At 37.1% G+C, this 25,664-nt stretch overlaps 1 protein-coding gene across 2 annotated transcripts in view; it reads left to right on the top strand.

The window, feature by feature from the left end:
- LOC100743182 (plexin-A4) overlaps nt 1–25,664 on the top strand; it is a 433,200-nt gene that overhangs the window by 306,335 nt on the left and 101,201 nt on the right. For both annotated transcript variants that reach the window (XM_024366326.2, XM_003487961.4), the window contains exon 4: nt 19,459–19,641. In XM_024366326.2, coding sequence (XP_024222094.1) covers nt 19,459–19,641 — 183 coding nt within the window. The remainder of the gene's footprint in view (nt 1–19,458; nt 19,642–25,664) is intronic.

Here is a 25,664-nt window from a genome sequence, read left to right as displayed (position 1 = left end):
CGAAGAATTTACTCTTGCAACAACGAAAACCAGAATAATTCATCTTCTTCTGAAATCATTTGCCAGAAAGATTATATTACACGAAACAAGTCAAAGGAATCAAAGATGAAATGTAGGAAAAAATGCCAGGTGTTATAGAACTATTTCAGTTCCATCAACATCCATCGAATTGCGGATACAATATAGAACTATTATATACTATTATCACGCAATAAAATCACTTTGTTTCCTTTGTCAGCAAACGAGATCGTTTCGCGATGAATATCAATCACATTCAATATTTCCATCCATAGCTTTCTAAACTGATCTTCGATCAAGATAGAAACCTTTCAAAAGCTCCACATATTAGAACGACTATCTAGCATTAGAATCTCTAAACCTCGCCCTAGCAATTCCACGAAATAAAAGAGAAAACTTTCAATACAACTCCATTCGAATGAACCCCGAAACGAGCCTACCATAACTCACCGCCTATCGACGACGATAATCAAACATCGCGTAAACTGATTCCCCTATTCTTTCATCATGCAAGGGTGTTACAGTTCGCGATGGCCACGTGGGCCCACAATGACGCGTATTTCGTGGCTCGTTTCGACATTACGCGTGAAGCAGGGTATGAAATTGTGTCCGACAGGATTCAAAGGGTTCGCTAATCACAGAGGATGGGGCGGCAGGATGGGATCGCCACTCCAGAAGCTTCGACTTTAATTAGGGAATCCGGAGAACTGGGGGATGGATCGCGAAATTAACGTTACCGTTGAAAAACTCTCGAGGTTACGAGAGCCACGAGGCTGTCGTATCGACGAATAATACGAGCTGTTTGCAAGCACGGGGGTTTGCAAGCACTCGCGAACAGTCAACGAACGCCGCCCTCTCTCCCCTCCTGCCGATCGTAGTTCGGAATTTCTTTTTTTTTCTTTTTTTTAGTTTTTTGTTCGGAGCCGTCGACGACGAGCCCTTTGCCGGAAGAGAGCAACGAAATCAAGTGCAAACAGTGCGAGTAGCTGGCAGTTGATTAATTGTTTCGTTTTCCTTTTGTTTCCTCTCGTTCCTGTCCTTTTTTCTTTCTTTTTTTTTTCTCCTTTTGCTGTTTGATTTTTGTTCTTTCTTTCGTTTTCTTTCTACAAGCGGTGGTAACGAATAGAGGCGGTGACGGTGGATTGAAGCGGTTTTCGACGACGCATGAACACTAGGCCGGTATTTCGTAACCGGGATACCAGTGTTCTGAATTTCATGGGTCACTCAATATCGGCAATTTTCTTGAAAGTTAACCGCTCCGTAATCTCGGCCGCTTCTTCGTACTTCTTCTACTGTTCTTTTTCCTGTATGTTCAATCGGTTTTTGGTTGGTTTCGTATAAAAATGTTGGGTACATTGAAATGAGAGCAGAAAAATTTTAACGAGTTAAAAATCTTGCGTTCGGTCAATTTTATAAGTAACTTTTGTATGGGAAAATAAAATAGTGTAAAATATGAGAGTAATGTGTTTACTCGTTGTAAGACAAGTTATGATGTATTAACACAGTGCATCACTTGGAATTCTCTTTTAATTAATTGGTATTAAATTCCTATTCGAACTCATTTATTGATATTTGAAGAAGCATAGTCGTATGTTACTATTCATTTGAAGTTTTGATAAAATTAACAGTTTTGTGTATGTTAATATCATGTCGCGAGAGTGAATTCCAAATATTTGTTTCGCGTCTTTCTCGTCGCTATATTTTATTCCATTTAGACCCTATGATTTTATAAAGTTCGAAATCCAATTTGTATGAAGCTATGAAGCACCTTCTTTGAAATTATGGAAATTTCTTTGTGTTCCTAACCTGTGTTTTAAGCCGATGAATTAATACAGATTGTTACTTAGGCAAAGAAATTTCTAATGAATGAAATATTATATCGCTTCCAAAGAGCGATATTTAGTAGCAACGAATGCAGTAAATGGCGTTTATGCCTGTAAATAAAATTCTGCAAACCGTATTATTACTTGGCGTATAGAACAACTTTTAATCAAAGAGAAATTTGTTTTATTCAACCGAGAAACGGTATAAAAGCGTGTTTTCCCAGCGTAGCTATTCTCTAATGGAATCCGCTAGTCGTTCCGCTTTCCGATTATTCCCCATTCACAAAAACTCTGAATTTCCCCAAAGCTTTCGCAATTTAGAAGGACTTTTCACGTTTTAAATTCCGCCAATCTTTTTTTCACTTACAACCTAATTTAACCATCCTCTCTCAAATTTTCCCACGCGATCGTTCACTCACACACCGTCCTACCCATTTCATCTTCTATACAATCCAATTACACGTCTCTCCTGTCTCCTAAAGATCCTCCGCAAATCCTCCATTTCCCAACATCTTTCCATCATCATTCCACAGCTATATATAACCGAAAAAGAGAGAAGAAGAAAAAAAAGGAGAAAGAAACTTCGTCCACTCGTCCCCTACCAAATTTAGAAACGTCCAGACCAAAAGTAGCGCCAAACAAAGAATTGGAGCGTTTACAGCGTGGCGAGTGGAAATCCATTCGGATGAAGCTTCGTGCAGCTCGTACAGCTCATTGTCTGCAAATGGCCGAACTCATTTATCGGGATCGGAGACAGGAGGGAAAGAAGAAACTCGGATCGACGCGCGTGTCGTGGAATTTTCAACACCCGCGTTGGCTGAATCACCGTAGCGACGGAATACAAATGGCAACGAGCGGCGGGGGTGGTCCCGATCGTAATGACAATCGCGTTTGTTGCGACACGAGATCACGCGATACCGCGTTATAGAGAGTGTTATGGTAATTCGGCACCGCGCGTCCACGGTGTATTCCCATTGGATCATGTCGCTTTCATTGTCTCCGGTGATGTTTCTGGCTCGCTACCAGCCGCGACTTATTGCGATCTTGCCGCGATCGCCCAGCGAAATCTCTTATCGGAAACGTTTCGTTCTTCCTTCGGCTTCGTCGTTTATTAATATTTAACAAGCTCGAATCGCTAGTCGTTCGAACGATCCAGGCTAGCTTTTATTCTGTACAATACGGTGGAGCTAGCGTTTATGGCCGATCGAACTCAGGAACTAGGTAAGGAGAATCCGACGGCGAAATAATCGGGAAACGATTGACAATAAGTTGTTCGAGCGTTGATAAGCTTGGAAAATGGTAATTGTTATGGAAACACGTTCGAGCGCATTTCGTGACGATACACGGTTCTTGTTTCTTCGTTGCTACTGTGTATTGCTATCTTGGATCGGTGTAGTTACCGATAAGGTGAGGATAGGATTTTTCAGCTGGTAGATAAATATTTTAATTTTTGGATAGATGGAATAATATACAAAATGGAAGGAAAGAAAATTTATAGAATAAAAAGTGTATGGATTTATTTTTGATAAGAACAATGGATAAATATAATATATAGCATAGAACAATTGACTATAGCATAGAACAGTTGTCAGTATGGTAAACAATTTTTAGTACAAGTGTTACTAGAATTCAAAGTGTATGGACTTGAAGCTTTATTTGAAATGTTGAATCAATTGCAAAAAAATTGTACAGGTATGTTGAGTTTATTTCTATGAAATATGAAATCAAATGAAAGAGAAGATTCTAAATGCCTGAATATCATGTTCATTGACGATATTGCAATATCTTACGTAGGTAGCTTGTATCTAATATTCAGAAAACTGAAATTAGAATTCAATGGAAATTGTGTTAAACGTACAACTTGTCTTTGTCGAATCGAAACTGGAATTCACGACACAGATGTGACTCGACGTCATAAGTCAATAGATTTAAAGAAAATATGTAGCGGGTTTTGTAAGACGAATTGAGTTTGATTTTAAAGTGGATTCTAGCGTCGGTTTCTTTTTAATAGTCGGTTTCTCAACGTGGAAACAATTTTCTACCTTTCAACGCTACTGTACGCCGACGTGAACATTATGCGAAACTGCGGCAACTTCAGTGGCGGCACTGCTCCCGGTTAAAGTTTGATGCAAGCATTCACCGGACTAACCGCGAACCGTTCGCTATTCTCGCTGCTCATAGTTTAGCCAAACTCTGTCACTCGATCGAGAGGGACGTTAATAACTGGTCGTTCGTGTTCTGCTAGCAAAATCGCTATTGGCATCTGAGCGATCGTCTCCGCGTGTTAATTACGCTGGATCCTCGCGCGTCAGACAATTACCACAGCCTCTCTGTTCGTGTCATCTAACAATACAACAGCTAAATCTTTCTTCATTCTTTGTCCAAGATTTTTAAAAAGTATAAAATATTATTGAAGAATGTCTTTAAGACTTCATAAATATTTCTTTTTGGTGGGTGACGTCTTTACTCGCAGTAACAATTTCTTTTGCTTTTGTTATTCCGTAAGTTTCACAAGTCAAAGTAACTAGAGATTTCTGCAAAGACGCAAATAAAATAGCAAATGATGTCTACTTTTAGCTTCAATATTTCTCGGAAGAACCCAAGTTTTATTTAGTAAGATAATCTATTTAATTAGATGATTTACGTATTGCGTATTAATATTGATTCGTTTTGCCATGTAGTAGATATGATAATTATTTATTTTTGTAAGAGGAGTAAAATGTAAAATAATATTTTAAGCAGATATTTCATTCGTATATGACCAGACTTAAGGAAACACCTTATTCATAACAGAAGCAAAAAATAATGGGACGAGTATATAACTAGGCGCGACTGTGCAATTTTACAACGCGATAAATAATTTCCTCGTGTTACTTTTGCGCGATCGTGGCAACGTTTACCGTAATATATTTCCAATTACCTACCGTACTTTACGCATGTTTCATAATTCAGTCTTGAAAGCGTTAATAGGAAATAGTGGCCAAGCTCATAAACCATATTTACCAACTCTGCCGTCGGTGTCTGTTGCGAAGTCGAGGATTCCAATTTCGAGGCCGACGAAAGAAATAACGTGCAACCCCGTATCCGAGGGTCATCGGCACCCGAACATCTAGCCACCAGATTTAATATCTGTGCGATTCGCGTCCAAGTACCCTCGTATCGTTTCATGTTTCAACAAAAAACAAATACACGAGCAATACTGAAAATTCTCGTGAAATTGGATCAAAGTATCCATGTATTTTACTTTATTCTTCTCTGAAAATTTATAGAAATAAATTGTATCGAAACGCATCGTGTTTAATATCCGCTGAATAAAAAAATTGCTTTTCATTTAATCATGAAGTCTGTCCAAAGCATTTCCATATATAAAAAAAAAGAAAAAAAAAAAAAGAAGGAAATGGAATCAAACTGTCGGATGTTAGTTAGAACAGAAAATTTATAATTTGAATATCGATGACTTTTATATCACTAATATGGTTGATTTTTATATAACTTTTATTCCGTGCATGTTGATACGATCGAGAAATTTATATGTGTTTAGCTAGCGAATTATTCGAATAAAGAAATCACAATGGGAAATAAAGCAGTACTATCGTGAAACGATTAATCATATTTCCATAACCCATTTCCTTTCCATCAAATATCTGTTCTCTACGAGTTTATTCGAAAGACAAAGATAGATATTGGGGAAAAGTGCTCGACGTTTCGAGTCCTGTTATTTCCGCCTTTGTATCGAGGAAAATACAAAGCCTTGTATCGGTCTGACAGGTCAAGATACGAATATTCATCCTGAAAGCAGAAACCGAGCGGAAGTATACATTCTTGCAACTCGATCGCTTTGTTGATCCGCTGCTTCGAAACTGTGCGCGTTGACACGAATGTACATAGTTGACTGATAAATTTATATAGCAACGACTGAAAATTGTATAATTTATAGAACGCACGAGCAAATATTCTGGGTGAAACTCGAAAAATTAAATTGGCCACGCTTTCACGAACATTAATTGCATAAACAATAGTGTTTCTGTTTCGCTATCTTTATGTACGTAGAGGAAATAAGTGAAGCATTCAATCGATAAGCGATATATCGGCACATAATAATGAACCGAGTATTTAGATTTAATTAAACCTATATAACAATGCTATAACGAAATTTGAATTTCCTATATTCTTTATCAGTCGTACAAATATTGTAACACTTTCTCTGTTATTAAATTTAAATTTAATAAAATATCGTACGACTCTAACGATAAATGAAATTCCATGTAAAAATTACAATATTTATATCTTTTCACAATATTTCACAATGAAGAACACTTTCACATTCGAATTAAATACAAATACAGGAAAATTTGATATTACCTTAAAAAATTATATATACGCACATAAAATTGTCGAAAATGTTAATTGAAATATACGATAGGCCAGGCTAATTTGAAATGAATATTTGTAGAGAATAAATTAGACGGAATTCGAAAGAAATCGTTTTCTCCTGTTTACTTTTTCTCAAATTTAAAATCGCTTTCCGTCGCGACGCCGCGCCAGTGCGTCATGCAATGCACCAAAATCTAAATTATTATTCGATGATATCATCAGTCTGTATGATTTTGTAAGAGAATGAATAAAGATCGTTTGTACATCCAAATCTAATCATTTGAAAATCAGGTCACTCTTTCATTATATATTCTTGTTCGTTAATTCTCTTTAAATATTGTTTGTTACACGTTAAATATGGAGAATTTGAGCAAAGATATGTATCATTTTAATTTCCGATTTAAAAGTTTCTTTCTTTCTTTAAAGACCAATTCAAAAAAACGGTTCAAATCATCCTGTTTATAATTCTTCTACGTCAAGAAGATATCATATTGCATTGCCACGTAATTTCCCTTGCTACAATCTGCTGCACTGCATGTTCTCAATTTTTTTAGTGCAATCCGTTCGTAATCTGGTTGAGGAATAAATTTCTCGACACACTTATTCCAAGAAAATTTTAAAAGTTAAACAAAATTTTTCTTCGCCAAATGTCAGCATAATATGTGATGAAACTAGTGGAAAGATAAATGATTTCTCCATGATATTTACGAAAGGATGGAAAGATTTTTCCTAGGATTGACACTATTCACTTGAACGTCACCGTGTGTGGTTAGGCAAAACAAGATAAATATTCAAAATATTTAAACTAAAGCAAGAAGCAAGGAAAATAATAACAAACAATCTTTTACTCACGTCGAATCCCCTGATATCAAATTTCAGGAAAACTGCATATTATATGCATTTGCTGATCTTTGGCTCGAATCCTCGTCCAAATGCCATCCTGTAGAACGTGCGAACGTGAACTGTGAACGTGCGAACGTGGTCAGCGAATTTTGATTTTTGTACCGAATCCTCATTCAAATGCCGCACTGTGCGCCGCTTAATTTCCAACAAAAATGTTCAACTTGCACGAGTTCGCTTAATCCCCAACGTGATTCAATTTGAAAACGATAGTGCGTTTCAGTTTACACTAACATTTGCACACATGTATATAGTCGAAATGTATGTGTACATACAAGTACGTATTTTGTATGCGAACACATGTACGCTTGGGTGCATTTATATATTTAAATATTGTTTATTTCATTTTATGTATGTTCGTTGAAAAGAGTTCATCGATAGAAAATAATTTTCGAGAGATTGCGAAATATTCCTGTTAAAACTATTTATTCGTTGCCAAACAAGCCACGAAAAGTGAATCGCCTTTTTCAAGGGGTTGAATCAAGTTTGTATCAGTTTTCAGTTGTCAAATCGACAGAGTGCAAATATTTCGGAAATGTAAAGCCGATTTCACGTACGATTCGCAATTTGTCTCTTTCTTTTTCTCGCAAAATTTCAACGTTTCGACGTGAAACAGGAATGCTATTAACGGAAGAAAAAAAAGGAAGTTGGAAGCCTCTTTCCCAACTGTTTGTCAAGAAAAATGGCGAATGGTCTTTTCCTCTGCCGGATGAAAAATCTCGTCGTGCCGACACATGTAAGAGTATTTTTATATCAGGATTTTCTCGGAGAGTTCAGTTTGCAGAAGTTGGATTTCGATATCGTTATCCCTTGCGTTAGGCGTTATCTGATTTATTTAAATGAGATCACGATGCGACGTTTTGTAAGGACTTAGGAATGTACTAAATTATCTCCTTGACGGAGAAATCCTTCAACAATTTATCGGTACAGAATTATCAATTTTTTAATGGTATTATATCACGTGTTCTGTACTTTGATCGATGTAAACAATAAAATAGCATATATACAAATATGAATGTATCAGTGCAATTCGTTTAAAACAAAGGTTGAAGAAACAAACGAAGAATTTAAGTAATACAAAAATTCTAGAAATTATCATTGTCTATTCGATAAGTATACAAAAGACGGCATTAGAGAGTCATAAATTTTCAACACATATATATCTTATAATGTATATTCTCAATAACACATATTTCTCGCTATAATACTAAATCTGTGTAAATTAATGAAACAAACACCATATTATAATTGAGTTTAGACAACTGTAAACGAAGTACATCATATATGTACATACTTGCATCACAAAATTATCCACTGAATGATTAATTGTTTAACAAAGTATACTATTTGACATTCCTTTAACCATACCATAGTTACCAGCACATATCATAGAACACTCCTTTCTTTAGTTATCGGTATCGTCAGCTACATTCTTCTCTCTCGCTATATCCAATTTCCCCACAGTCGAATAATCAACAACTGATAGCACAGTAGTCTGACAAGCAGACAATTTAATCTCAAACTTCACGTTACAATAACAAATTCGATAAATCTCAACAGGCTATTTATACGACTATTGTAACGAAGCACATTGATATTCGAATGACGAAGTGATAAGTAATTTTACGTCGACTAGGGAACTGACGCGTCTTGAACAAGATACAGCTATCCAGCAACCCCCTCTACTTCCTCCTTATCGTGACTTTTGTATTGTCATTGGATTCGCCGGATGTTTGTGGTGATAAAATTTGTCCCCTTGTCGGGATATCCGGCTGGAAATATGCGGATGGACGAGCCGCGATGTATGACAGCGAAGAACGACGAGACGACGGGAAAAGAGGGATCCGAGAAACTCGCGGGAAGATAGAACGAGCGTAAAAGCTGAGAAGAAGATTGCGGGAAAAGCGTATCGATCGGTTGCGCGTGACAGACGCTTTTCTCGAAACCGCAATCCTCGATTACAAACCCCCACCACCATGGAAACAAATCTGAAGCGTTTTCCGACGAGCAGAAATTCTGTCCACGCGTGGGTGGAGGCGAAGATAGTCGGCAAAGAAAATGAAGAGAAAAACGCGGCGATAAATTCGCTAGAATTTCCAACGTTTTCATTCGGTCCGCTGCTACGTACCGGTATCAATTTTTCTCTACTTTTTGTCCTTCGTTTTTCCCTCCTTTTTATTTTCCCCCCTACTTTCCGCTTTTTCCTTCCTTTTCTCTTTTTATTTCTTTGTTTCATTTCATTTTTCGCGTTTCTCGGTTTACGGTATCACGAGAATTCAATTAACGCAATTGCGGCGAATTAAAATCCGGGAACCTGTTTTAGATTTTCGCCGCTGCCGCTCTCTCCAATCCCCCGTTTGATTACGATTCGTAGCGTTTTGTAACGAGTTTTCCCCTTCATTCACCTCTTCCCTCTACCCTCCAGACTTTCCCCTCCCGTCCGTCGATTTTGCACAATTTGCACTTGAACGTGCTTTTGACGTAAACGAAATAACGACAGCTCGAAACTGCCCCCTCCCTTGCCCGCTCGCTGGGAATTTGTAAAAGCGGTCTCGTTGCGCCGGAGAACGCGAACGGGAAATGGAGGCGGGAAAATTAATGAACCGGCCCCTTTCGATTGTTTCGATACGGAGATTATGAGGTATAGCGAGCTCTGTTTTCTTTCGCCGCTTCTCCGTTACACGCCACAACATTATCCAAACCGTTCGTGTGCTTTTGCTATCAGAGAGATTCATCTTCTTTTGACTGAATAAAAAGTAAGTTAGCAGAACGGTGAAGAGAGTATCAAAATAATTGGAGCACGTTCGTGATTAATTACAGCGAACGAAATATTCCGATTAATATAGTAATATCTGTATCTATCAAAGTTTCGTAACATGTATGAAAGATATGAATTTCATGAGATATTGTTCAATTATTTTAACCGGCTTGCTCGATAATTCCCTAGAAGCATTTCTTTATGGCGAATATTCTCGATAACATTAGCGAACATGTGGTTGATTTTAATCCTTCTGACAGTGTTTGCTTATTGTTAGTCAAAAAGCCAAGTTTTCTTCTCTTTGTAGGTTTTTAACACTCCATGCTATCCTCTTCTTTCAATGACATTTTTGGGATTTACACTTTCGAAAATTCAAAACATATTTAGACTTACTTGACGATATTCCTATTTATCTATATAATTTTTTAAGTAATTATCAAGAGGTTTTTTCTAACAGCAAATTCTAAAAGCTAAAAGTAAGGAGAGAATAGCATCTTAAAAAATTGGAACGTCTCTTTTTGTTTGAAATACCTTCCAGATAGAAATTTTAATTTATTACTTATGTCGCACTTTTGTATAAAAATGAATGTGCTGTTAATTTTGTAAATATGTAACACCAGCGTGTTTTAATTGGGGTTCCACAAACTTTGTCGGGTTTGAATTGGACGTCAGTAATTAAGGCCTAAAAAAGTGTAAGTTATAAAGTAACGATACAATAAATCACCTGTATTACCCATAATTATTAACAACCAGTTATTATGCCGTCACTTATTGCTTTCACTTTTCTTAAACCTTAATTAAGGCCAACCGGATTCTTTCGGTCTTAACTACCGACATCTAATTTATCTAAACGAAATTCTATCAAACTCCGACTAAAACATACTGTAATTAATATTACATATTTATCAAATTACTATACGTGATATCGGTACGAGTCACATAAAAAGTAAATTGCTTCGAAGCTCCCTTACACTATGTCATAAATAACTTACCCCCAATTACCCCTTTTTTAAAGTCGCGAGGAAATAAAACACTTAAAAATTTCCCTTGCTAAACTTCCTAATAGTCGCACAAAAAGATGATTTCTCCTGTACTCCTGGTTACTTACTTCGTTATACTTCGAACCACCCCGTCTTCCCTCCAATTACAGAACTTTCATCCGCGAAACTTCTTCCTGGATGTTCCTCGTCGAATTTACCGCGGCAAGCGCAAAAAAGCAGACGTAGCACCGTGATCGGTGTACGCGTCGAAAGTTATCCGTATATTGACGTCGCTTATAGGATGTCGCAGAGTTGACGCATGATAATTAGTCGTGCTGATTAGTCGTCGACGCGCGTACCTACAGACGCACGACGCGGTAAAATGTCACAAGGCGACCATCGAGCAACGTCCTACCCTACCAGTATTAATTGCGCGTTCTACGATTCGACATGCCTTTGACGTTGCATTTCAGTTATCGTCCTGTTGATTATATTTCCTTTCGTCATTCTCGTACTTCTTTTTTTTTTTTTTCGGCGTCGTTGATAAAATTCGTTGCGTGGCATAGGGGCGTCGATTAATCCTTTTTCTTTCCTTTTTTCGACGTTGCTAACAGAATTCATGGCATAGTATGCAGGGGCGTCGATTATTTCTTCTTTTCTTTCGCTCTTTTTACGGAATTGCTGGCAGGGTTCACGACGTGGTATAAGAATGTCTCTTCCCCCTCTTTTTTTCTTTTTTTCAGGATTGTTAGCAGAATTCATGATGGTAGTATAGATATGTCGATTACTTCCTTTTCTTCTTTCTTTCGAGATTACAGACAGAGGTGACGGAGTTTATGATATGATAGAATGATACCGATTATTTCTTCTTACGTTTCGCTTTTTTTCGCAAACGCTGACAAAGTTCATGATGTGGTATCAGTGATCAGGTATCGTTTTGCTTTTTTTTTACTTTTTTTTTGGGATTGTTAGCAAAGTCCACGACGGTGATGTCGATTACTTCCTCGTCCAAGTCCTAGTTTCTTCTGTTTTCTGGGATTACTGACAGAGTTCACGATGTGGTTGTACGAGTGTCGATTATTTCTTTTTTCTTTCCCGTTCTTTTTTGAACGTTGCTAGCAAAGTTCACGACACGGTATAAAACGATCAAATATCTTTTTGTTTTTTAACTCATTGTTTACAGTCACATCGTTTTCAATGTTCCTGATTGGAGGATAATTCTGAGATTTTACTGTCTTATAGAAATGTCGATTATTTCTTTTCCTTTCCTTCTATCTTTTTCTTTTCTTTTTTTTTTCTTTTGAGGTTGCTGACATAGTTTATGACACGATATAGTGACGATTACTTTTCTTTCGTTTACTTCTCCTCTCCTTTCTTTTTATCTTTTCTTCTTTATGCTTCTCTTTCCCTGGATTAACGATAGAGTTCGTAAAATAGTATAGAAATGTGATCTTCTCGGCACTATTAGCAGAATTCATAATATCTTTCTGATTATATCGTTTTTCTTTATCACGCCGCTGCTTACAGAATATATGATGCGATATAAAGGTGTAGGAAGTGTGTCGGCGCTGGAAGGAGATGGACCAAGGGAACATAGCATACGCTCGATTCACTCGTCGCGTCCGCTTTTATTTCGACACAGTTTCACGCGGCATGCGCACGCCAAGAGACCGGCAAATGAGCGGCGTTCGTTAAATTTTAATGAAGTCCCTGCACGCCGAAGCTGAATTGTTTGCCGGTTACTGGTAAATCAGATTTCGCTGGAGTTCGACGGCGGCATAGCGCGCCGCTGAAAATAATTAGAGGATCCCGGGATTGTGTATAACTTTTTTTTTTAGTCTTTCCTTCTTTCACTGCGCTGGAACAGAATTAAGAAGTGGTATACGAGAGATTCCATCGTTGACTCGGCCGTTCACGTGAAATTACGTCTTTTCATAAGCAGCTGATGTCTCATCTCATAATGATGTTCATAGCGAAACTACGTAATTTTATTAAAAGGCGGAAAAGTGTAGAGATACTGTACGAAATTGTAAATGAACTCGACATATTTACAAACTAGATCATTTTACACGATGCGGGCAGCGTTACTAGTTAGAAACTTTGTAAACCATAAATTACCAAAATTAATAAATATCGATTGAGGAAACACTAATTGAAAAATTCAATCGATTAAGAACGTTATAACGAGGTTAAATTGATTTTTGATGAAATGAAGTCACGTTCGATGTAGTTTGCAGAAAGATCGAAAAACCAAAACAGGAGTTTTCTAATTATTCTAATTAATGTATTTAGCAAATCAGTCCCTGGTGCTTGTGGGTTTAATTGCAACACGAAACACGAATTCATTACATTAATGAATATTAAGCTAACAGAAAATATAAAGCTGTAGCGTTGCATCAACTGTAGAGAAATATACGTAATTTATTTCGTTTCCACACTTTGTGCACGCAAGCTTTAATATTCGACGTTAATATTGACATTACAACATTTAATGCTATTTAATATCGTCGCATTTAGATATACTTTTAAGCGTTACCGTAAAGTAGATTTCTCGCTTGAAAACGCCGTACTACCGAAATGTTAATAATTCACAAGCTTATATTTATTATTACGCACATACATATGCATAGAATATAAGATAAACTTATTCCACTACAAATCTCTATTTAAATTTAATTAATTCGGCTATGTGCATAAAAACATGAAATTTTACCAAGCAATTACCAAATTAATTAATAAGAAACCTCAACAAACTCATCGCACAAAAATAATCCCAAAAACTCGATGCACCTCGATGCTCTTTTAATTGATCCAATTACAATCGCGAACACTTTTGCCATGTGCATATGTGTGGATCATTAACGAATAGAAAACGCTTCACAAACGATTCATACGAGCCAGGATATCCTAACATCGATAACTCCGTTAACTATCGAGAGTGCTCTGGCGGATCATCGTATTTAATGAAAAGCCACGGACAAACGATCCTGCGAGTGCTCGTAATCAAACGATTCCCATTGAAACAGGACACGTGTAAATTAATCACCGTATCGCGCGCACGTGCACACAGCTGCGCATCCTTTACTCGCCATTTTCACCCGTTTGCTCAAAGAAATAAGAAATAAAATATAAAAAGAGAAAAGAAGGACAAGATAAAGAAAGGATATATTCCAGACCATTCGGTCGACTCGTTTTCCCAGCAGTTCGCGAGAAGCGAGTCAGCTAACGCGTTGTTACTCCAATTTTCCGAGTTAAGGCGAAAGGGAGAGGGCAGAAGCAAAAAAAAAAAGGAGCAAAGAACGCGTAGTAACGAGCCTCCATTTTGTGTTGATGGCTGCATTAGGCGCATTTTCAATAGAGAGCCTCGTTGTTTTACCATAACCATTGTTTGTTCGAGCCTGGCTCTTTCTAACGGAAGGAAGAAGGAAGTTGGCCGAAGATGGAGAATTCGATGGAAGAGAGAGGAAGAAAGGTGGAACGTGGTGTTGCGAAGCGAAAGTGTACTGCAACGCCCCTTCCGTTAACGTCGGCGGCGTATTAGCACCAGGAATGCAAATAATTGTTCGGTGCAGTGTATACAGGGTGGCGAAAGCAACCCTGGAATGTAAATAGAGCTGACTTGAGAGTGGTCTCACCGAAACCGGGGCTTTCCACCTCTGCTCGTCGATGTATTGACCTCTCCTGGTTATGTGAATGTGTGTGCGAAGATTTCAACGTTTTAGCTCGTCTGTGAGAAAATATGTGTAAATATGGATGTATGTGTGCGGCGAGGTATGGGCGAGGGTAGCATCCCCTGTCAGTTTGCTCGGCATTCGTAGAACGACTCATGGAAGAGTTTCTGCTGAATCAACTGAATCCCGGCGATGGTTTGACTTTCATTAAGCCGCCGGCTAATTCGCGACGATTTTCAAGACAGTTTTTCTTCTTTTCTATTTAATTGGATAGGATATTGAACTCGGATAGATTGATGGATCGCTTTAAGGTAATATTAAATGTTCTTGATTTTTCTACCGTCAAAAATAGTGTACTGATTTTTTTTAGCGCAACCGTTTTAATTCTTTTTCTTGTTTATATAAAAATTGAAAATTATTTCGTCATTTTCGCACTGTCTTAGTTTTGTGAAACGTCTGACAAAATTTTGGAGATACTTGTCAATGCGTCTACTTCGTCACGTGATGATTTCTTGAAGCTGCGATGAAGAAATCTTTTATCAATGAAAATGTATATCTTCTGATATTTTTATAAAAAGACATAGCATAGTGACGTTCAACGCCAGTTATCCCAGAAACAAATACATCCATTTATCGTTTAGTTAACTGACATATTGTATTGTATTGCGCCAGCATCGAAGAACTATATAAATTTAGCGACACTTACGAAAATAAATACAACAGTTTTCCAGACGTATTAACTTCCGCAAGAAAACCACCGTACAATCCACTTTACCGTCTTCTCTTTCTGTTTCATAAAAAAAGAGACAAACATTTTCAGCACCCCAACTTTATCCTAAGTTGCTCAACTCGCGACCTGCGAAATTAATCGTAACTTCAGCGCAATTAAATCAACGTCCCCGGCCATGGTCCGGAAGAGACCAAAACTCGGTGCTCCTCCCGCAACAAAAAGCCGCGTGGCATTCAACCAGACTGTCACGGCGAATATCACCGCGAAACTGGAGACGATTTCACTGAGCGAAGGTACGTTCGAAGTTGGAAGGAAGGAACTGCAAGTCCGCGGGTGGCGAGAGACTTCTTGCGCTCGTCTGAAAGCAACGCAACGAGAGGAAGGTTCGGCACCAAGGGCAATAAAGTATCGCATCTGGTCGCGCGACACGATTAATCGCCACTACGCCGCCAAGAATTAATTGCCGACACTACGATAATTTATCGTAGCTTGGTTCGCGATGATATTTCACCAGCTGAATACTTTTCATGGTTTCCGCTCGCGAACGATAACCCACGATAACCTTGTTTTCCCGTAATGAAAATCACGTCCAGAGGAAATCACAAACGAATCAACGTCCTTCTGTTTTTCAAGCATCTTTGAGTCGAAAAAACGAGCAGAGGAACGGCACGTGATAAGGGACGATGCTGCTTTCTGTCGTTCGTCGTCACCATGGTTTTATTTGTACACTCGCGCCCATAATCATCAAACATTTGCTTATTTTGAGAAAAATAATTGCTGGGACGTAGATACGATTTTCTGAATTGATATTCTACTGTTTACGAGTTACTCGGTTGAATTAAAGTATATACAATTTTATGCTGTGAAATGACTGTGCTGATACAGTTGCTGTGGATAATTATAGACTCAAACACATTTTCGGTATTATTTCTTTAATATCTGCAAGAGACATGACTGACTATGCCTAGATATGTTAAATGAAATTGCTTTTGTAAAGCGTAGATAAAACGTTATAGAATAGGAGGAAATGTTACATGGCGAACTATTGTTTTTTATAGCCGAAATAAAAGATAAAAGGACAATTTTTCGTCAAGACAATGCTCCCATTCATACAACCGTCACTACAAAAAAAGGTGGTTCCAATATTTCGGAACACAATTATTACTATGGCCAGCATTGGCCCTCACCTGATCAAAAACCTGTAGGGAATTCTAGCTAGAAAAGTTTATGATCAGAAAAAGCCACCTTTGGGAAATATCGTTGAACTTAAAAAGAGAATAAAATCTGCATGGACGAAAAACTTAGTATATAGTGAATAAAAACGTAACAAAACTAACGTTGAGTTAATATTTTTTCACAGCCGAAAACACAATTTTAAGGAACATTTCACTTTATCTAGACTTAATAAGAAAACGATAAGAAAAGAAGAGATAAAAATAAGAAAACTTTGATTGTTGTATTATATTATAATATGATATTATATGAACGGTTTTGTCAGTTTTTGCTTTAATATTATGAAGAATCTAAAAATGGGGTTGAGTTCATATTTATTCACGACAGTGTATCTGTACATACAATAAGACAATAATATGTCTGTACATCGAGTAAAAAGTAAATAAAACAATCATCCAGGAACAGCTCGTAAGTTACGAAGTAGAAAAAACTAATTTTTGGAATATTTTTATCTGCCTTTGTTTGTTTGTATGTTTGTACTCGCATCACGTAAAAACTACTGAACAGGTTTGAATTGTGTCCGGGAAAGAAAACAGGCTATGTTTCATCTCGATCCGTTTTGCAGAAGCTGATAAATAGCCGTAGTATCTGAATTGCATGCGCTCTCCTGTTTGGTAAAAGACAAACAACGATGACTATCGTTTACGTTGTATTTTCTCTGAAATCGAACCTTTTTATAATTTGATATTTTATTATTATTTATTATTCGTTAGCTTTTACTACGAGGAATAACCAAACTGTTAATACAAAAGATACGCAGATATTTCGTTCATAAAAATTCATCTGCTCATAGATTGTTCCATATATTAATATGCCATAAAGTTGGCATTTACGTGACAGTTTAGGCTAATACGAGTGTCTGCTTTAATAATTGCTATATAATTAGATCTATCAGAAATAACCAAGCAGACATTTTTTATTAGGAATTGTATCGTATTTATAAATTAATTCCCAATAAGACATTGCCTCGTCAATACAGTGATATATTTTATTGCCAGTACAATTGCGTACCAATACTTCCTATAGCCATCGTAAATCAATAAGATGTGCATACCTTCCCAGCTATGAAACAGTACACGCGGGATTCACACGGTCGTCGCTGTGAACTTATCATCTGGCGATTTAATCATGCCGCCGCAAGGTCTCTACGATTAGAGATAAGAGGGTGCAAGGTATGATAGGAAGAAGCTATTTATGCGTACGATGTCTCTATTGCTTAGGAACGCGGAATCTAATACGCGATTTCCGTGATTTGATTTGCGGTTTGGCCTTGGTTAATATGAGAGAGTTGATTAGGAGAATTGATAACCTTATGAGGTAAAATCAGATAATTGAAGTTTGAAAGATTGTAAGAGTAGGTTTATAGGGATATTATGATAGATTGGATTCTTTAAGATGAATATTTAGTAGTAATACAGAAGAGGACATAGCATATCGATTTCAATGATCTTCATCTATGTTTCCGAAGTCAATGTCCTAAGTAATTTCACATATGAAATGAATATTTAGTAATAATATAGAAGAGGACATAGCATATCGATTTCAGTGATCTTCATCTATGTTTCCGAAGTCAATGTCCTAAGTAATTTCACTTATACTAATAGCTGATGCTTGGTTTTAATCCTCAAGAGATATTATTTTTAATAATACTATAATTAATGATAGTATTACAAGTATTTTTAATAGTGTTCATTTTTTAAACATTTCGCTAAATTCGGTTAGATTTGAATGAAATGATTACAACTTTTGTATATTCAATCTTATAGTACATTATTGTTGCTATTAACTCTGAAGATAATTATATTAAAATTCAGACGAATAATAATGTATTTCATATATTACTATGTGATATAACTTAGAAGATCCTTAAGCTGTAAGATCAACGTTTCTAAGAATAGCTTAAGATTAACGTGACGTATAAAAAAGTTCTTGATAGAAGCGTGACATTTTTCCCAGTTTCGCGATTTTCCGTTCGCATATTCATTTACCTTGATACTTCTTGATTTAGACATTCATGAGTAGGAAAAGTTCGGATCTTAATTAAAACTTGGTAAACTCGGAGCTTCTTGCTGCTTTTTAATAGCCGTTGACATGTCAGAAACTTAGAAGACTGTCGATACTCAAACAAAACTTTGCAAAATCGATAACCGATGTCTCTAGAAGCTTATTTTTATCGTCCTCTACTGAAAACTTTAACGAAGGAAGGAGATGATATTTTTGACTGCACGAGTTTGTTAATCCGCGCGAATATAGATAAAATAAATTTTAAATATTCACGAGTGACGGTGCATTTAGTCTGTAAATATAAAATAAGGAACGCACCTCATAACAAGCGCTATTAGTTACGTTGTTTGTCATGTAAACAGTGTACATTACAGCTAATTGCTTCACCTGTTACAATCTTCAGCGTATAATAATAAGTTGCAATTATTATTAATATACTTGTTTCACGGTGAAAAGATTCACAGAAAGATACGCTGATTAATGTAACATAGCGTTTTGTTCCTGTTAAATATCTTTTGAAATCTCAAATCATTATAAATTGCTATTTTCCTATTTTCATGTGCTTAGATTTAAACATCTTTGAAGATCTCTTAATTTTCATATTCGTGTTACTCGATCTTTCTCGGTTCCCAAATTTTTTAATTTTAAAAATCTTCAAACTTTGAAATTTCTTGTTTGTCCATATACTAAATTATCAAATTTTTAAGCTATTTCAAATTTTCCAATTTTATCGTTCAAATTTCCTAATTTGAAAATTTTCAAATCTTCTAATTCTACATTCAATTTCTAACGTCCCAAACGTCTTAACTTCTATATTTTCACACTCACATCTCTGAAACTTTCAAAACTAAAATCTTCAGAATCCAATATACAATAAAACACATATATAGTCGCTCGTTTCAAATTTCTGTTCATGGAATCAACAAACTCCGAACTGACGACGATTTCGTTTTATCTCTGATTACAGAAACTGCAAACGATTGGCGAGGATTTCTGCGGTCTGGACGTGAACACACCTCTGGGAGGCGAAGATCCGATGGAGGGAACCCCTGTGCTCACTTTCGATACACATCTGACGGCGGTCGCTGCTACCTCGACCGGCGACTACACGGTCGTCTTCGTGGGCACGAGCGAGGGTCACCTGAAGAAGGTCAGTGCACGATACTCTTTATCTCGTCGATCGAAGAAGAGCAAGAGGCGCTCGAACGGTACCGGAGCTGTTTCATTAGGCCAACCTTGTACGTTCGTTATCTGCTCGCTGCATATTTTCCACAATCTAATTCTTCCATAATGACCCTCGACCAGCTCAGTATTTTTAACGCTCTTTGACCTTTCACCCTGGACAATGCGTCGATTCTTTACATTGAAGCCACTGCTCTCCGCGTCGTGTTCTATTTTTTCCCTTGTACGCTTGATGTTTCTACCGCGAGTGGCTCGTTTTATAAGCCCTTTTTAATACAGAGAATCGTTATAATGATACGAATATAGGAACGTGAAATACAATGAAGAAAAGGTGGCAAGTGATTAAGAATTTTAAAATATTCATTTATGTCCTTGTAAATGCCAAGCAATATTTTTATATTGAAAGTTCTATTTCTTGTTCCATAATTTAACGGGAAATAAGTTTATACTAATCTCTCAATTTGTATGCATCCCTTTATTGTCTTTCTTTTTTCTCTTTTCATTTTTCTTTAAGTCTGTAGTGAATTCCATAGATAATTATTCTAACTTGTGGAATCTTATTCGTTAGATGATACTAACCTGTTTCATTATAGAGCACAATTAGTAACATAGACATCTGTCCACATACATTTATTCTACTTGCATCTTCGGAGTAATACGTAAAAAGTAAAAAATAGTACATGCAAGATTAATTATCGTACAATTTTTGACACGATACATAAATGAAAATAAAAGTAATTCTATATTACAGAGAACGTATACGTTTATTTTACACATTTTCCTAACAAATAATTACTCGAGAATATTTTTGTCTTGTATTTAACTATATTGCCCGATATTGAGAACGAGTTAATCAACCTACAGTAAAATTAGATAGAAACTGTGCGTTAAAACAGAAACATCAGAAACAGTCGCAAAATCTGGTGACGTTCAAAAAATTTCATTTCATCCTGCAATATACGCCCTTCGTAGTAAAAAAGAATAATACATTCCTCACTCAAAATTTTCGGATACGCCGACCTACCATTTCTCTCACAAAAACTAATCAGAGTCAGAATGGAAGCAGCGAAGCAATAAAATCAGCGTTGTCCCGAGTTACGAGTGGTCGAACTCATTGGATTTCCATACCGCCTCTTGCTCTCTTTCGGCGTAATAATTAATCCCGAATTGAGCTGACGGCAGTGGCGCCAGCAAAAGTAATCACAATAGATATTAATGCGAACGACAGAATCGAGGTTATAGTGAAATCCGCTTTCTACCCGCGTTCCATTAGCCTGCAGGTTAGCCATTACGGAATATCGTTGCTCGCGAAGCGTTAACGCTTAACGAACCTAATGGAGTCCCGTGGACCGGCTCGCGAACTTCAACAGCTCCGAAACTTCAGAATAGAAACTACACTAACATATCCCGACCTAACTTACCTGATCGTTGCGCTTTCCTCGTTGCGTTTTCCTATTTTTATGAACGTAACTAAAGAAACGCAAGCCAGATGGAAATTTGTTTCGTTTACTAAAAATTGTAATTAGACCGCGGATTTCTACGTAAATTCATATTTTTGAGGATACAGTTAAAAGCGTGGAATTTCTACCTCGGTGGAAAATTGCTTTACTTGTCAAGTATCGTAGAAAACATTATACGTTAGATATTTTATATATTTTTTCACATGATACGCATCCCTTGCAATTTTGCACTTTGAAATTTATTACAGATGAAATCCGCAGTCTACTTATAAGAACTACCCTATTTTGGATATTTTATACACTTTTGTATGCCATCGTGTACATTCTTTTTAATCGTCGAATTAATTACGATTAAACCGCGGATCCTTATGCATTTTTCTATCTCTACGAACATATGTAATGGGATCTAAATTGAAATTTCATCCAATAAATATATATACTCTAATAAATATTGTACTGTGGACATTTTACATGTTTTTTGCATGAAAATCTACAAATTTTTAATAAATATAGAAAAAATCCACAGTCTATTTGCACGATTATTCGACCAAGAGATCGTGAATCAAACGCGTGTAACGCGAGCCGTGTAATTGGCTCTTGGGTGATACACCCGAAAAAGAAAAAAGTACGTTGGAAAGAGGAAATTACGCGAGACGATCGCTAGAAAAATGATTCTGGAGTGTAGTTCGGATCGTTATCGCGGTGGATGCAGTTCCAGGAACGCGATATCTCGCGTTGGCCCTCTCGAATCTGTCGTGATTAATCATGATTATCCTAGCTAAATCCTCTCCGATTTCTTCCGGTTTCTCTAACTCGTTACGTTGCTCGCCGATGCTTTATTTTCAGAATTATGTTACACGATCTGGCTGGAAAACGTTGCAGCAGAAATGTGTAGCCAGAGTCAAAAGCTTTTTGGGCATAAAGTATGAGAGTGGGGTTTACCCTTAGCGTATCAAGCTGGGATAATCAGCGTTCTTTTCCAAGAGGGATCTTTAAGTTGCGCACGTTCCTCGAATTTGTATGTCTCGGTCTTGGACTCGTTTTAACTCGCAAAAGGAGTTTTAACACGTTGACCGCCACGACACCCGTATTTCTGTCAGTTTCTGGTCAGGCTATGTAACCCATATTGGGGTGTCGCTTATTTGACTACTTGCGAAGGATCGTTGTAGGTATTTGAAAAGATATTCCATAATAATAAATTGTTAATTAATAATTCATTGTAATGATAGTTGAATTGTTATAAAATAAAAATACGAAAATGGTTTATTAAAAAAATTATTTAGAATGTAAAAATTTAAAACATTCTATAGTTGAGGTTGGTCGGTACAATTTGGACAATAAGTTGTTGTTTTCTTCAAATTCTTTTGTGCCTTTGTTCGGTCCATTCGATGTCTTTTATTTGCATAACATAGTTTGCACGCGCGTCTAATGCTTCTTCCGGAATCATTTTTCCGAACGACGATATTATGCTGACTCCGTCGAAGACAAGGACTTTTGTATTTTCAGACAACGTTAATAATTTTGCAACTAATAATTGTCTAAATATTCTAATATTTATATTTTTTCTTCTTGCAATTTTGTAAACCGTCAAAGCGTTTACAACAGAAATCCCTAGAAAGAATTGAATGCCAAGTTTTCTGTACCATTTGATTCCTTTCCTAATTGTGGTGGCATAAGAAACCATTTGGTCGGAATAATCTATACCACACTTTCCTTCATTATATTCAACAACAGCTAGTGGTTTTAATGTTGCGAACAAATGAAACGAAAGATCATTCTTGAGACCATCACTTGAGCGATTCGCATTGCTAAAATATCGATGGGAGCACCTAGCAGAGAACGCTTGGTACTGCTGTACGCGTGGCCTAACGGAGATTTCTTTGAAAACACGCGTGGCGGTCGACGTGTTAATGCGTTTGCTCCTTTGGCAGTGGTGGTGTAATTTTTTTATCATTTATATTTCACAGTTATTACATATTTACACAAAAATTGTACATCTTGTAAATGTGTATTTTTATATAAAAGATAGTAAACCTGTTTGTTTTAATCGTTGAAAGATAATAGAGAAAATTTAATTAGTTTCTGTATTAAATTTAAGTTTAGTATACGATCGAAACTTGAAATTACAACAAGGATGATTATTCCATACTTTTCTTAAACTTAAAGAATTTCTTAGCAAGAGAGAAATACGGTTGTTCGAAGAAGGCTCAAACAAACAAGACATCTTTGGTACAAGTTACATTTTTCAACTTTTAGCTATTCCTAAAAATCTTCACTAAAATTCCTGTTTCATGCATGTATTTGTTTAAAAATAAATTTCTTCATTTATTATATACTGTATATACAGTGTCAAATACAATGTCTTGGAGTCACTAAACAATACCAGTGTCGGTACGTCTAAGGAAATTCTTATCTTTATCAATCGTTTCGTAATCATAGACTTGTCTCTTACTTAAAAAAAAGTTCAATCCTTACAAAGACATTATTTACACATCGTCAAACAAATCCTAATTGCAACCCATTAATTCTTTATACTCTATACCATTAAATTGCAATTTTTACGGGACAAATAAATAAAGTTGTATATGCCCGGTAGGCAGATAGACAATTTAATAGGAATCTGTTTCAAAGTGATTTACAAAACGACGGGCAAAAACTCCTACGATCGATTACATCGGCAATATACGAGCTTTCAATATTTCTTTCCGATTCGACATGACGAACGAAGAGGAATTTAATTGTTTCAACTGTGTGTGCAAACAAGAGAGGCGCATCGCGCAACAACATCTCGTTGGACGATTGCAATAGGCGATTGCACCGAGAGTTACAGGCTAGTCGCTTAATGACGAGCGACTATGGTCACCCTTAGCGGCGTAAAGGTTAATCACGATCGCCGGGGCTAAATTCGCGCCGATTTGTTCCGCAATCTCGCGTCAGAACGTACGCTGTCCCGGCGTTAGATGATTCGAAACGCTGGGATGGAAAAGGAAACACGCTTGCAATGATCGCAAGATTATGGATCTGCCTGGTGGCGTTACCTCTCTTGGTATCGTTCCAGCACGTTGTATTTCTAGGAAAATCGCGCCGCGGATTCCTTCCAATTAATCACAATTACCGGCCGAAGCCTTCTTCAATTTGTTCTGCAATCTCCTCGCGTTGAACGGTTGATGATCGAGCTCTATGAGTTTCTGTTGGAAGATTCGATGATAACCACGTTGGATTACGCGTGTTTGTCCGCTTGTTTCGTCGGCGATTTAGCTTCGAATAAAATCCTCGCCTGTTTCTGATTAATTAAACCTGTGACGATTGGCTGGTTTCGGTTAAATCTATATTTGCAGAGAAGTTCAGTAACATTGGATGCTTTAATTCTCGTATGGCAACTTGAGAAATGTTTCGTTTAATGTGTAAGGGCATGTTGAAATTTAGTGTTTCTTTCTAATCAATTAACACTGTGATGGTTAATTTTGATTAGATTATATTTGCTGAGAAGTTCAGTAACTTTGACTGTTTCATTTTCATATGGTAGGTTAGCAAACACTCAAACGAATGTATGCGAGAGGATTTAAGAATTTAGCGCTAGTTTCTCATTAATTAACACTGCGATTAACAGTTTTGATTAGGTCATGTTTGCAGAGAAGTTCCGTAACCTCGAATAACTCAGCTTCAACTTGCAAAACATTCTACTGAATGTATAGAGAGCTTCAAAATTTCTATCAGTATATACTAAAGTTTGACCGAAGAACCGATACAGATTTTATGTATATAATGCGTTAGATTATTATTCAATTATTATTAAATATATTATATTATTATATTTCAATGTAACTTACGCGCACAGTATAACGCACAGGTTCGATCCAGATTTTATCCAAGAATGTCTGTAGAATATAACTCACCCTGTATATCTACTCTCGACTAGATCACGATCATTGAATCAATCATAAACCGGTGTCGTTACTGCCTCACGACTTTTGGCGGTTACGCTCATTAACGCGTCCAAAGAAAATGCAAAACCGCGGCTGGAAAATCAAAGACGACGCGCAAAGAAGCAAGAGCAAGAGAATTTATCCTGCAGAGGAGGCTTCAGGTCCCGGGGAAAATTTGCAAGTTAACGAAGTTTCGCGTGGACTCCGTCGTTATTCATCGTGATTAATTAAAGTCGCCTCTGGGTGGTGGCCGCGGATCGTCGGTCTTCGATTATAATTATCTGTGTGCAAACGCGAAAGTCAAATAGCTCCGCGAATGAGCGCAAATACCGTCGTGTAAATTCGTTGAAAGGAACACTCGCGGCTCCGTTGAGAATGCGCCACGTTAGACAGAGGTAGCTTCTTCTGGTCGACCGTCCCGGCGATTCGAGGCTATTAAAAATTTATCCACGGCCACGGCGAAATGTCTGATGCCAGGGTTAACCGATGTCTGAGGCGAGAGTATTAAATTTCAAGAGAGGGCCACGAGAGAAAGCGAGAGAGAGGTTAAGGAAACGCGAGCGATTCGAGGGTGGAAACGCTTTTCGGCGTCTCGCTTTTGATCC

Source organism: Bombus impatiens, unplaced genomic scaffold (assembly GCF_000188095.3).
Source record: "Bombus impatiens unplaced genomic scaffold, BIMP_2.2 scf_0216, whole genome shotgun sequence".
NCBI lineage: Eukaryota > Metazoa > Arthropoda > Insecta > Hymenoptera > Apidae > Bombus > Bombus impatiens.
The sequence above is the reverse complement of the archived record's forward strand: the minus strand, read 5'-3'. Positions and strand labels throughout refer to the sequence as shown.